The sequence below is a fragment of the Arachis ipaensis genome, chromosome B10 (genome assembly GCF_059453495.1).
Source record: "Arachis ipaensis isolate K30076 ecotype BB chromosome B10, ASM5945349v1, whole genome shotgun sequence".
Taxonomy (NCBI): domain Eukaryota; kingdom Viridiplantae; phylum Streptophyta; class Magnoliopsida; order Fabales; family Fabaceae; genus Arachis; species Arachis ipaensis.
The window spans coordinates 8135229-8149599 of record NC_142435.1 but is presented as its reverse complement, the minus strand read 5'-3'; the positions used below and the strand labels follow the sequence as shown (position 1 = coordinate 8149599).

Sequence of the window (14371 nt, the reverse complement as noted above, 5' to 3'; positions counted from 1 at the left end):
AGGTTAATAATATATTAATTATTAATTAATTTAAAAGAGATTATGTATCATTCATTAAATACTAATTATAATATAATTATATCACTTAAAGATATTTTTTAAAAATAAATTTAAAAGAGAAAAATAGTACAATCATTTAAAAAAAAAAATAGATTCATAAAAAAAATGACACCTTTTCATTATTAGTTGAGAGAAAATTTAATTTTAGTATATTAACTAAATAGATAATAGAATATAATAGATTTCTTATTTTATTCAAATTGTATTAAGAATTATTTGTTATATTTTAAAATTTAAAACAATAAAGTGTCCAACTTTAAACAGGTGAATTTCCAGGATTACTCTCGAGTCTTATTCTTGAATTCTTTCTCCCAATCTTTTCCCAGCTAAGAGCCGGTTCCAAAAAAGGCGAACCCATTAAGAGAAAGAGGAAGAGGAAGATGACGCTGGACGATGATAGTTCCATCTACGTTGGGGGTCTTCCCTACGACGCTTCCGAACAAACTATCCGCTCTGTCTTTCATTTATATGGCGCCATCCTTGATGTTAAGGTCTCTCTCCCTCAATTTTTAGGGTTTCTTTCACCTTCATATTTTTCTGATTCCATTCACCAGTAGCAAATTGCGCCAATTCGGTTCCCGTTTTCACGCTCAAGTTATTTTTTTTTTCCTTTCACCAGATTATCAACGAGCATCGCACTAGGGGCAAGTGCTATTGCTTTGTTACTTTCACGAATACTAGGTCAGCAATTAATGCCATCAACGACATGAATGGCAGGGTATGCACTTTCTCTTAAATAAATGCACCTTCTATGTTTCGTTCTCAGTGTTTTCTAGTGTACCAATGTGAAAGGAAACTGCAGCAGTACTGGTTATATTGTTGTGTTCTAGAGTTGTAGACCTTTGATACTGTGATGCTCTGTATCAGACCATTGATGGGCGTGTCATTAAAGTGAATGGGGTGAGGACTCGTGGTGGGAGATCAAATTTCGGTAGTAGAGAGCGATATCATCATGCTGCTGAGAGGGATGTCGACTGGGATAGAGATAGAGACCGAGGCTATGATCATGATAGGGATGGATACAGGAATAGGAACGGCCATTGGCCTCGAGAACGTGATAGGTCTCGAGACCCTGACCAGGATAGGGATAGAAGAGTTGAGCATATGCATGATCGTCATCATGATGATCATGCCGGAGAACCTTCCTTAGATAAAGGTTGGAGTCGAGGGGATGACCGTGCAGGAAACGGACAAGATAATGGCAGGGCATATAGTGAAGATATGGATGGAGACCACAGCTTTGATTTGAATACAGACAGGAGGATGGATACCAGTGATCGTGATAAGATTTTTGACGAAGATAAAAATGAACAGTCAAGGAGAAACAACGAGTATGATGTTCTCCACCCTTTTCCAGTGACATCATTTGATTTTTTTACTAATCTAGTGGTCGACAGATTGATGAGAGATAGCCTTAATTTATTTATGTTGTATGCACCTTCCTGTCTCCTGACTTATTGATGGTTTTCCTGCAGTTTGAATGTTAATAACCATCATCACATGCATCTTTCATCAGATTCAAATGGCAATCATAGTGATCAGGTAACTTGAGCATTCTATAAATTGTTTAGATAGACTGATGCCCTGTTGCGATACGTGTTTCTGTTATCCAACTTTTTCTTGTTTATGTGGACTTCAGGTAGAAGATGAATTAAAGCAATCAACTGAACAACTCGATCAACTGAAAAAGGAGGTTTGTAATCTTGTTAGAACAAAAAGTAAAGAGAAGAAGGGGGGGGGGGGATCATTGAAATTTGTCTAATGATAAAGTCAAATCTTGTTTTGTGAACTATTGCATTTCTGGAGGTGCATGCTTATGCATACAAGGGCACTCCATAGATCACTATATACTGAGTTAGGATATCATATACTTTAAAAGTCTTCCAACAAAGCTTTTTCTCCGTTTTACATGCCATTGATTGATGATGCTGGAAAATGGAATTGCTTGGTTTTCAGGTGTCGCAAATGGGAGAGAGATTGGAAGAGAAAAGACTTCTTGTTATGGACTTACAGAAGAAGTCTAGGGTACATCTCTTCTAATTGTCTGTCTTTGATCATAAAATCTGTTGTATGTTTTGACACGATATTTTCCTACAGAAATTGGAGGAGGCACTGACTAACGCAAAGAAACACACTTCATATCGTCAAAAGCAGTTGACCAATGTAATAACTAGTTTATCTTAGAATACTTGGAATCTCATTTCTAACAAAATCTATGAATACTGTCTCTAATGTTGGGTTTGGGCAAATGATTTCAGCTGCATAAATGTTTTGTACAAGTAAAAGAGTGCACCGAAAGGCTTAAAACCAGCGAAAAAGAACTTAAGGTTTGTGTTGTAGCACCATAGATTCCGAACTATATATGAACTGCAAATTATATCCTGTGTTTTCTGCATGTGCTTTAATGAAATATGACATTTTCTGGTTAATGTTAGGGAATAAGCCTAGCACACACTATCTCACGTTTACAACAATATAATGTTGAGTAAATTCTTTTGTTTTTCAGGCTATAGTGGATGCATCATCAATGTTAGAGAATGATGGTGATGGTGTTGGCTTTCAGGATGGACAACTCGCAAATGGCAGATACTAAATTGTAATTTATCATTTGAGGTTCAGTTTGGGATTGATATAGCTCATAACAATGCATCCCTTTATTATGAATTTATTTATAGTGGATATAGAGGGAAAAAAATTGGGGGTCATCAGGACTCGAGATAGATTACAGTTTTCTCGTATTTAATTGAAAAAATGGAGCAGTTTTCATTTGTAACTCTACTGTCTTTACCAAATAGTATACTTTGTTCTTTTTTTTTGTGTGTTTTTCATTTTTTTTTTGGGCTTGGTGTTTTTCATTTCTTGGTCGCATGGTATTGTTAAATGGGTCGGATGCAATGTGAGCTGTTATTGGACTGGGCCTGTCTGCTCTAGTGGATTGGATTGATCCAAAAACATAACTAAAAATCGAAGAAAAATATCAACAACAACAACAAAAAAGCCTTATCTATCTATGTGAGATGGGTTACATGGATGAAACGACATCATTGCGCCACGGTGAAGAGAGGCTGTAGGTGATTCCAAGGTGTAAAAGCTCAATTTGATTATCGAAAATGGATCCCTCGAAGCCCGTGTGCCATGAAGCGGCGTTAGAGTTAGGCGGCACCTCTGTTTCAGGAAGTTATCCTCGTGTTTCAGCGTTCTTCGATTAGCTCAGAATCAGAGCTCATGTGAGAACGGTCCAACATCGGTCTTCTCTCTGGCATCCTCTAGCGGTGTCATCTCTTCCCAAGTTGGCAGAAGCAAGCGTCGCGCCGCAGAGGGTCTTCTCTTGCGCGTCACCTGTATTAGGATTAGGGGGGAAAGGTCAAATTATATGGGAGATGATGGTGGTTGTCGTTTTCAATTTGCTTTCTTCTGGGTTTGTTCCCGGTCGGGTCGGACTATTCCGACCCAGTCCTTGACAAAAAAAAAAAAAAATCATTGCATTCTATCATGTATTATGATTACAGTGAAATTGTTGACACAGATATTTTTTTACCATCTCATGTATGGTGTTTTTGGCTCTTCTATTATATGTTATCTGTGTACTTTTTATCTCATCTACCATTTTTTTATACATGTTCAAAGTATCAAAGATGAGATTCTACCATTTTTTCTACCATTAGCGCTATTTCAACTTTTTTTGGTATATCTTTGTTCTTTATTTTGTCTATACTTGAGTTGGTTTAGGGGTTAGGAATTAGCTTACTAATTCGTTTAAACACTAATAATTTAAAACTAAACTTATATATGCAACAATTTATTTGCTAATAACAAATCTTTAAATAAAACTCTAATTTACGACAAATTAGTCTCTATCAAATTAGAAAATATCGTAAAAAATCGAAAAAATAAATTCATTCATTCATGGCTTACAATTAAAGCTTGTTAATATGAAGTTTGGAAAGCCTCTTTACTATTTTGGTTTAAATAAATTTTTGTTTCTTATAAAATATCTTATTACTTGTAAAATTTTTCTTTTCATTTTCTTCCAATAAAATTTGTGAATAGTCTATTTCGTCTCTGTTAATTTATTTTCTTTACTTCTCATGAAATAGGTTAAATACTGATATATTGCTTCTTGTCATCATATATTTCAATTTGTTGCATTTAACATAACTATATTATTTATAATTAGATGGTTTAAACATAATTCGTATAAAACCTGCTTAACTAATGGACAACTATTAAACCAAAAACAGAAAAAGGAAAATCCAATAAAAGTAAATAAGTAGATAACTCTTTTACGGTGTTGGTGATGGTGGTACTTGATAAAATTTCAATTCAACTATTAAGCATCATGTTAATTGTTTTTATTAAGTTGAAAATTTCAAAAGATATGCATGTTAACATGCTGTGGTGTTTTATCAATTGTTTTCGTAGTCGTCAAATTCGTCCCGAATGATTATTCATTCTTTAAAATGATTATCAAATAATTTTTTTAGTCATATTAGTTTTTAAAAGATAAAACATAAATTAAATTGATCATTCTGTTAATTAGATGATGACGTGTTAGTTTAGTGTCACATGGCATGATAACATAATATGTTAATGCCACGTGTCACAAAATGATTGATTGACATGTTAAGTCAGTAATACTTGACATGTTACGTATCATTTGATATGTAAAAAATTTATTTATACTTAAAATAGTCTCTAAAAATACACACGTAAATCATTTTTATTCCTAAAATCTTAAAAATTAATCAAATTAGTCCTTATATGAATTTCTTTTATTTTTCTTCATAATATTAAATTTAAAATATTTTTTGATATTACTAATTATAATATTACTTTTTAGCCCTTAATAAATAAAATTCTATCTATATAAAAATTATATAAATAATTAAATTATTAAAAAATTATTGTGTCATTTGTATTTTAAAATTTTATATTTTTAAATTGTAGTTTTTTTTATAATAAATTTTTTTATTTAAATGAGTTTATCAAATTATTATTAATTATATATTTAAAAATTTAATATTTTGAATCTCACTAAATAATATAATAGTTATTTTAAAATTTAAAATTTTTAGATTTTTTAAAATTATAATTTTTATTATTATTTAATTTATATGGTAAAACTCAATAATTGAAAAATCTATTTGTGGGATCACTCATTGAATCTTAATATTTTAATATAGTTTTTTTAAAAATAATTATTATATTTATTTAGTGAAATCTAAAATATTAAAATATTTAAAATAACTACTATATTTATTTAATGAGATCCAAAAGATTAAAATTTTTAGTATATAATTAATAATAGTTTGATAAAATTATTTATATAAAAAAATTTACTACAAAAAAATTAGAATTTGAAAATAAAAATACATATGAGAAAATAATTTTGTAACAATTTAATTATTTTTATTATTTTATTTGAAAAGAATTTTGTTTATTATGGTGTAAAAATAATTAAGCTTAAAATGGGTAGGATTAAAAAATATTAAAAATTTAATATTATAAAAAAATAAGAAAAATTTATATAAGAATTAATTTGATCAATTTTTAAAATTTTAGAGATAAAAATGATTTATATGTGTACTTTCAAGAACTAATTTAATTATAAATAAATTTATGACATGTCAAATGATACGTGACATACCAAATGTCACTGACTTGACATATCAACCAATTATCTTATAACACGTGATATTAACCTATCATATCATCATGCTATGCAGTACTTAACGTGACACGTTATCATTTAATTAACAGAAGAACTAATTTGACTTATGTTTTATCTTTTAGAAACTAATATGACTAAAAATTTATTAGAGGACTAATTTAAAAAATGAATAATCTTTCGAGACAAATTTCTTTCACTATTAACCCTGTTTTCGTGACTACTCCAAAGAAACACTAGGAGTTTTGTAAATTTATGTTTATCAATGGTGTCAAGTAATATCTTTTTTTCCTTTTTGTAAAAAGTAAATAATCCCATCTTATTTTCTAGTTATGAAACTACATACGAAAAAAGTGTAAGTATGTACAAGAAAATATGCATCTCAATGAATCAAATTCTCATAACAAACTCCATAGTAGAACAACCGAAAGCTAAAAGGTCGCTAGGTACGAGATGTAGGTAGTGTATGTTCATGTAAACGGCTTGAAGTAAATAGATCTGTGTGACTTATAAGATTGGAATCCGAGACTGGTTCATGTTAATGAGCATGTTGGCCAACACAAAAGAAACAGAATAAAGTAAAATTAAGTAGCTCTCCAAAGTATATATTTTTAGACTCCATAAAGTCCCAAAATTATTCAAGCACTAGTATATGTGTCTTCGTGAACAAGCTAAGCTATACATTTTCCTTCGTTTTTATCTTTTCAGATTCATGTGCAAGTGCCAAGTAGAGAGAGGTTTATTCATCCTTGTTTTACTGTAATTGCATTTTACATAACACTTTCCATGACTCGTTATTGCCTCCATTCCTATATATCCTCCACTTATTGGGAAAAGAAAAAAGTGAGGACTCCTTCTGCCTAAAAATTTACTAATTCCTATATAACAACTTTATTTAATCTATTATGTGTGTCATTTTGGTAAATTTAGCACATGCTTCCATATACCGACCACCAGAAAATAATTTACTCAATTTTAAACGTTTTAATTTCTGGCAAATGTGGTTGCAAGATGGCTAAACACAATTAGTAATTTAGTATGCAACAATCTTATTTTAATTTCTATAAGAATATGACTTCAATTTTTGTAGTTAATATAAAAGTACCTTTAATGGGTTATTGAGTTGTAACAATAAGTACTTTTCTTTTTTTTTTTTTTTCCCTTCTATAAAGCATGGATACACACGCGATATCATATCGTATATACATATAACATAAAATATTTTTTAGAGAATTATAATAATATTTTAATATTTTAATTCAAGTAAAACAAATTTTTCTAAACTTTTTAAATATTTTTTAATTATATAAAATATTTAAAATATTTTTTATTTTAATAAATATACCATTTCTAAATTTATGTTAAAAATATAAGTGAAACATAAGGTTGAACATATACACATCAAGTAATTAGGTTTATCCAAATACGTGTATAAAAAGATATCAAGTAACCATCAATAATGTTTTTAATGGTGTGAGATTTTATCCAATAGTGTGAGATTACTCATTTTTTTTTACTGGTTACATGTTGGCCAAAATTTAATAAAGTTGCTGGCCTAGACTTTTCCTTTTATTAAAATGCATTCAAAATATATTAAACCCACGGATATAGTAATTTAACGATATATCCATATGCTTCATAATTTTTTATTTTTGATGTTTTCACTTTTACATTCAAAGAATATGTAAATTTGTGAAGAAACTAATTTTTTGAAGCTATCTTAGTATTTCACTTTTGCAGATATATTATTATTATTGATATGACCGTTATATGTCAGTTACGAATTATAGTTCGGCAGGCTTTATTGTAACCGACGTACTAATTCTGTCGATTTATGGTTATAAATGACCTTTATTCGGTAATGTCAGAAAGGTAATTAATCTCTTCTGAACGTCATTAACTCAGGAGAAAACGGTCGTCCTCGTCTCCTGGTTGTAAAGGGAAACAATCAGAGTTTTGAAGGTATGCTATCTTTCCAAGATTAAGCTTTTATTAATATTCTAATTTGCTGACTTGAGCGTTAGAGTACTCTTTGTAGGTACTCTCCCCCTTGTTCCATCTGTGCCCGACGTATATCGTGATCCAACCAGGAAGTTAATAAACACCTACCAGAGAACGAGCTATACATCGGCTGATCAGGCAAGAACATTTGGCGCCCACCGTGGGGCTCGAAACTTGAGATACCTCTCTTTATAGACCCCAAATACCCCTGTGTTCGCCCATGGCTGATGCACCTCCTCCCACTCTGCCCGAGCTCCTTCGGATGGTAACCGAGCTTCAGCAGGCAAACCAGCGCATTGCTGAGGCAAACCAGTGCATTGCTGAGGCAAACCAACGCATGGCGGAGGAGAACCAAAGGATGCAGCACCAAATTGCGCAATTAGCTAACGCTCGCCTTGAACACAATAATGACCATCAGGAACGACCAGTGAATGACGAGCATCAATCGGAGCCAACCCATGTCTCCAAGACACCTCGGAATGATGACAACAAGGGTCCTCAGAATGATGGAGCCTGACCTGAAGCCGAGGAAGCAGAACCCGACAACTCTGCAAGACCGTTTACGACTGACATTATGAATTTCCAACTTCCTCGGCAGTTCACCCTTCCGATGACTCTAACCCCATATGATGGGTTAGGGGATCCAAAGCAACACATCAGAAAATTCCGATCTATAATGATCGTCAATGGTGCATCTGACCCTATTTTGTGTCGTTGTTTTCCGTCTTTTTTAGATGGTCCTGCACTTGACTGGTTTTGCTCTTTGCCTGCAGATTCTATCTCACGCTTTTAGGAGTTGGCAAAGCAATTCGAGGACCACTTTGCAGCATCTGCAATATACTTGCATGATTCCGATTATTTGACTACCATCAAGCAAGGTCCCCAAGAGAGCCTGAAGGATTACATCACCCGTTTCACGAAGGTGGCTATGAGAATTCCCGATCTTCACCCTGAAGTCCACTTGCACGCCATCAAAAGTGGCCTTTAGGTAAATTCCAGGAGACCATCGCTATGGCTAAGCCGAAGACTTTGGCCGAGTTTTGTGAGAAGGCCAAAGGCCAGATAGACATTGAAGAACTTCGCCAGGTACGAAAGGCAGATAAGTCGTCAACAAGCAAGGACGACGATAAACCTCGGGACACCAAGAATACCTTTAAACCAGTTCCACGTTACGAGTCATACACCCAGTTCAACACAAAAAAGGATGACATTATTAAGGAAATTCTCAATTTCAAGCTGATCAACCCTCCCCCGTAAGGCCCTCCTGAACCAAAGAACACTGATAAATCCAAGTATTGCACTTTTCATCAGAAACATGGCCACACAACCGATGAATGTGTGATTGCTAAAGATCTCCTGTAACGCCTAGCAAGATAAGGGCATCTCGACAAATTCATTGCGGGACATATCCAGAAGAGGACAATCCCTAGCTCCGACCTATCTACAGCAGGTCCCTCATCAAAGGAGAAGGACAAGGCTCCTGCTCAACCCAGAGGCATGATCAACTGTATCTCGAGAGGTTACGCTGGGGGTGGACATACAAGCTCGGCTAGAAAGCATACTTACAGGGCTATGCTGGCAGTTGGGGACACCACTTCCAATACTAAATCTGTTCAGAACATTCTGGAAATGACATTTCATCCGTCTGACTTCAATTGCATTGACACCAACCTAGATGACCCTGTAGTCATCTCCATCCAGTTGGGCGACTTAATAGTCCGGAAAGTTTTGCTTGACCCGGGAAGTAGCGTCGATGTCCTATTCTTCGCTACATTTGAGAAAATGAAGTTGAGCACTAACATTCTACAACCATCTGTTAGAGACTTAGTCGGATTTTTAGGAGAACGGGTTCCCGTTTTGGGTTCAGTGTGGTTGCAAACCACACTCGGTGAGCAGCCTTTATCTAGGACACAAGATATTTAATATCTTGTAGTCGACTGTTTTAGTCCTTATAACCTGATATTAGGTAGACCTTTTTTAAATAAATTTGCTGCAATTGTCTCCACCATTCACCTTTGTGTCAAGTTTTCTGTACAGGATAATGTAGTGGCCACAGTTCACGGTGATCTTCAAGATGCTCGGCAATGCTATAACACAAGCTTAAAGCCCATCAAGAGAAACAGAGAAGCACGAGTTAATTCCATACATGCCGAACAACCAACATTAGCCGAGCTAGATCCCAGAGCTGACTTTTAAGAACGCCCTATGCCAAATGAAGAACTGACAAAGGTCCTCTTGACTGATGATCCGACGAAGTTTAACTTTGTAGGAACGTCCACCAAAGATGAAGAAAAGGAGCAGTTCCTCAGTTTCTTACGCCAGAACGCCGACCTATTTGCCTGGACTTCAGGTGATATACCAGGCATAGACTCGTCTATGATCACTCATAAGCTGGCAATTAGTCCAGGAGCCCGACCAATATCTTAGAAGAAACAAAACCTCGGCACTGAGAAGCGCTTAGAATCCATGACAGAAGCTAAGAAGCTCATCAATGCAAATTTCATCCGAGAGATCAGGTTCACAACATGGTTAGCCAATGTGGTCATGGTAAAAAAAATAATGGTAAATGGTGCATGTGCGTCGACTTTACTGACCTAAACAAGGCTTCCCCTAAAGATGCTTACCCCTTACCTTGCATTGACACTTTAGTTGATAACTCTTGTGGTTATGGCACTTTGAGTTTCATGGATGCATACTCTGGTTATAACCAGATCCTTATGCATCCATCAGACCAAGACAAAACAGCCTTTATAACTGAATATGGTAATTATTGCTATAATATTATGTCTTTTAGTTTAAAAAATGAAGGGGCAACGTACCAAAGACTCATGAACAAGATTTTTTACCGACAAATAGGTTAGAATATTGAGGTTTACGTCAACGACATGGTCACTAAGACAAAAATCGGCAAATCTGACATCAACGACCTTGCTGAGATTTTTGGATAGATCCGAGCATATAACATGAGGCTGAATCCTGAAAAATGCGCCTTTGGCGTTTGTGGAGGAAAATTCCTCGGGTTTATCCTGACTAGCTGAGGTATTGATGCAAACCCTGAAAAATGTCAAGCAATACTCGACATGCACAGTCCCACAATAATCAAAGAAGTTCAGCGACTAATAGGGAGATTAGCGGCGTTATCCAGATTTCTGCCGTGTTTAGCATCTAAGTCTTCACACTTTTTTCAATGTTTACGAAAAAATATAAATTTTCAGTGGGATGAAAATTGTGAGGCTGCTTTCACAACTTTAAAACAATTTCTTTCAAAACCACCTGTCTTACAAAAGCATCAACTCGGAGAGCCATTATATATGTATTTATCTATTACTGACATGGCGATCAACTCTGTTCTTGTTGCTGAAAATAACAAAATTCAACAACCAGTTTATTTTGTGAGCAAGTCATTGCAGAATGCCGAGCTTCGCTACCCGAGGTTAGAAAAGCTCGCCTTTGCGTTAGTCTTCTCTGCAAGACGACTCAGACCTTATTTTCAGAGCCACACAATCGATGTCAGAACTGGGCAACCCCTTCGTCAAATACTCACCAAGCCCGAACTAGCAGGAAGGCTGATCAAGTGGTCTATCGAGCTTTCAGAGTTCGATATTCACTACCAACCTAGAGGGTCTATTAAATCACAATACTTGGCTAACTTTATTGCTGAATTCACGGGAGCAAACTCGGATGCAGGAAACCTGGACTGGGTTCTGTTTGTTGATGGAGCTTCAAACCCCCAAGGATCAGGAACATGCATACTCCTTGAAAACCAGGAAGGAATTATCCTGGAACATTCACTTCGGTTTTCCTTTAAAGTAAGTAACAACCAGGCCGAATATGAAGCCCTCATTGTTGGGCTCAGGTTAGCTATTGACTTGCATATTATTGCCTTAAAAGTTTACTGTGATTCCTTGCTAGTTATTCAACAAGTAAATGAATGTTTTCAAACGAAAGATCCAATCCTGTTAAAATATCTGGATATCGTTAAACACCTCGTAAACAACTTTTCTAAGATTGAAATTAATCACATATCTAGGGAGCAAAATCACTGAGCAGATATTTTATCAAAACTAGCAACTACACAATCACATAGTGCAACACTTTTGCAGTCAACATTAGACAAACTGAGTATAGATATAGCCGGCATTTTTAATATCATCGATGAAAGTAGTTGGCAACAACCATACATTTACTACCTCAAAAATGGGAACCTTCCAGAAGGAGTCTAAGATCTGAAAAAGTTTAAACAACAAGCATCTTTCTTTACGCTGTTGAATAATGCTTTGTATATGCGAGGTTATTCTCGACCGCTGTTGAAATGTTTAGACAGGTCGGAGGCCGACTTAGCTTTTTCCGAGTCTCACGAGGGCATTTGCGAAATACACTCGGGAGCAAGAAGCCTGGCACAAAAGATACTCCGAGCTGGCTTCTACTGGCCCACAATATGGGAAGACAGCCGAAAAAAGGTCCGAACTTGTGATCACTGTCAAAAGCATGCTCCGATCATCAACATCCCAGCCGAAAACCTGCACCATTCAGTGGTAAGCTGGCCATTTAATCAGTGGGGAATTGATATTCTCGAACCTTTTCTCACTGCTCCGAGAAAAGTGAAATATTTGTTTGTGGCAATTGATTATTTTTCTAAGTGGATTGAGGCTCAGCCTTTAGCAAAAATTACTTCAACACAAATGATATCTTTTGTTTGGCAAAACATAATCTGTAGATTCAGTATACCTCGTCATATCATAACTGACAATGGTCGCCAGTTTACCGACCATAATTTCAAAGCTTTTTTGCAGAATTTACAGGTAAAGCAACACTTTTCATCAGTAGAGCACCCCCAATCCAATGGATTAGCAGAAGCTGCAAATAAGATCCTCTTACAAGCTTTGAGGAAAAAGCTCGACGATGCCAAAGGCCTATGGGCTGAGCTTATCTCGGAAATGGGGATATAACTCCACGGTACACTCGACAACCAAGGAAACACCATTTCGTTTGGTGTACGGATCAGACGCCATGATTCCAATCGAGATTTCACAATGTTCCCTGAGAACACAGGCCGAAGATAATGACAAGGCTCGTCAGGCCAAGCTTGATTTAATGGAGGAAGTGCGAAACACAGCGGCAGTTCGTCACCGAGCTTTACAGCAACGAATAGGCCATCGCCATGACAAAAAGGTGCACCCAAGATCTTTTCATGTGGGCGACTTGGTATTGAGAAAAATTGAAGAGGCGCGTAGACCCCCCTCTCATGGAAAGCTCGCCACGACATGGGACGGACCTTATAGAGTAAATCGAGTACTTGGCAGAGGAGCTTATCAACTAGAACGATTGAACGGCACAAAACTACCTAACACTTGGAATGTTACTTCCTTAAAGTAATACTACAGTTAACAACATCAGCATGCTAGTACTCTTTTTCCTACCCCGAGATTTTTTCCAAAAATGGGTTTTGCTCGGAGAGGTTTTAATAAGGCTAGCTTACCTGATTCAATTTGTAAAGGTACTGCATTGAATAAAAACCATTTATTTTCCTGTTTTTATGAAATCTTACATAACAGGTTGCTTGTTCGACTCAGAGGCTTAACCAACTAATCCCATTATTGTCCGACTACCATCACGTTATTATTTAACAAAAGGTTATTCCTCTGACCAAAAGTCACATTACAGCCAAATGCGCAAAACTTAAGCTAAGCATTGCTTAAACAGTATAGTAATCAGACCCTCTTTGATCAGGAAAACACACAAACAATTAGGAGCAAACATACCCTAATTTGACAGATATAAATTTCAAAAAGCAAACGGTTTAAAATAACAGTTCTTACAGGGCTTTTACATGCCCTATTCATAACACACCATCAAAAGGTAAACACAAGGACAACATTTTAAATAGAATTTCTAATAAGCTAAATTATAACCCCCCTCTTCTGCGACTTCTTCGTCGTCCACTAAGTGTCCATCCCGAACTATCTTGCTCGGGTCCATAGCGGTGAAATCTCCATCAGGGGCAAGGAATTTTGCCTGGGTGATAGCACGTTCGAAACCCTCAGCAAACGCATCAAGGATCTCAGCTTCTCGGCTAGTTTCCATCTTTTTTATCTTTAGTGTGACCTCAACTACCTGCTCACTCATGCTAGAAAGGTCATTCTCTTTCTTCCTTAATGTTTCAGTAGCTTTTTCATGACTTTCTTTCTCCAATCTTAATTCCTCTTTCACATCGGAAAGCTCTTTCTTTAACTCGGATAAGACAGTCTCTTTTGATTCCAGCTGCTCTTTTAGGCCAGCACTCTCTGCAGTAATCTGTAGCAACTTCCTATTCTTTTTCTCTTAGCTCCGGCCTATGCTGACCAACCGAAACCCCAACACCTGATACAACAAATACAGTCACAGTCAGTCTTTTATTTTTGGGGCGTCTCTAGGAAGATATATAACAAAGATTCACCTGCAAAAACTGATCAATACCCACGTCCCCGACCTCATCAATACGAGACACATCCGAGGCAGATTGAACAACCTCGTCTGCCACAACATTAAAAGGGAACTTTCTGCCCCATACTGATGAACCATCCCCCTCATCCTCAAATGAATGAAGTCTTTCTTGTTTAACAGTAAAGTTCAACAGTTCGTCAAGCTGAATCCCTTTTTCTT

At 35.8% G+C, this 14371-nt stretch overlaps 1 protein-coding gene across 1 annotated transcript; it reads left to right on the top strand.

Annotated features, from left to right (window-relative positions):
* The first annotated feature begins 329 nt into the window (after positions 1-329).
* On the top strand, positions 330-2880 carry LOC107623845 (RNA-binding (RRM/RBD/RNP motifs) family protein). Its single transcript, XM_016326236.3, has 9 exons — positions 330-551; positions 680-778; positions 928-1391; positions 1536-1602; positions 1700-1753; positions 2017-2085; positions 2158-2223; positions 2319-2387; positions 2567-2880. Exons 1-9 carry the CDS (start codon positions 441-443, stop codon positions 2651-2653), a joined length of 1086 nt encoding a protein of 361 aa, XP_016181722.1. The 5' UTR covers positions 330-440; the 3' UTR covers positions 2654-2880.
* Positions 2881-14371: the final 11491 nt, after the last annotated feature.

Bases quoted from the DNA above. Each gene is read 5' to 3' on its own strand.
- LOC107623845 (XM_016326236.3), top strand. From the start codon at position 441: ATGACGCTGGACGATGATAGTTCCATCTACGTTGGGGGTCTTCCCTAC. The intron at 2,224-2,318 runs GTAATAACTAGT...AAATGATTTCAG, and splicing joins GTCAAAAGCAGTTGACCAAT to CTGCATAAATGTTTTGTACA. The intron at 2,388-2,566 runs GTTTGTGTTGTA...TTTGTTTTTCAG, and splicing joins CCAGCGAAAAAGAACTTAAG to GCTATAGTGGATGCATCATC.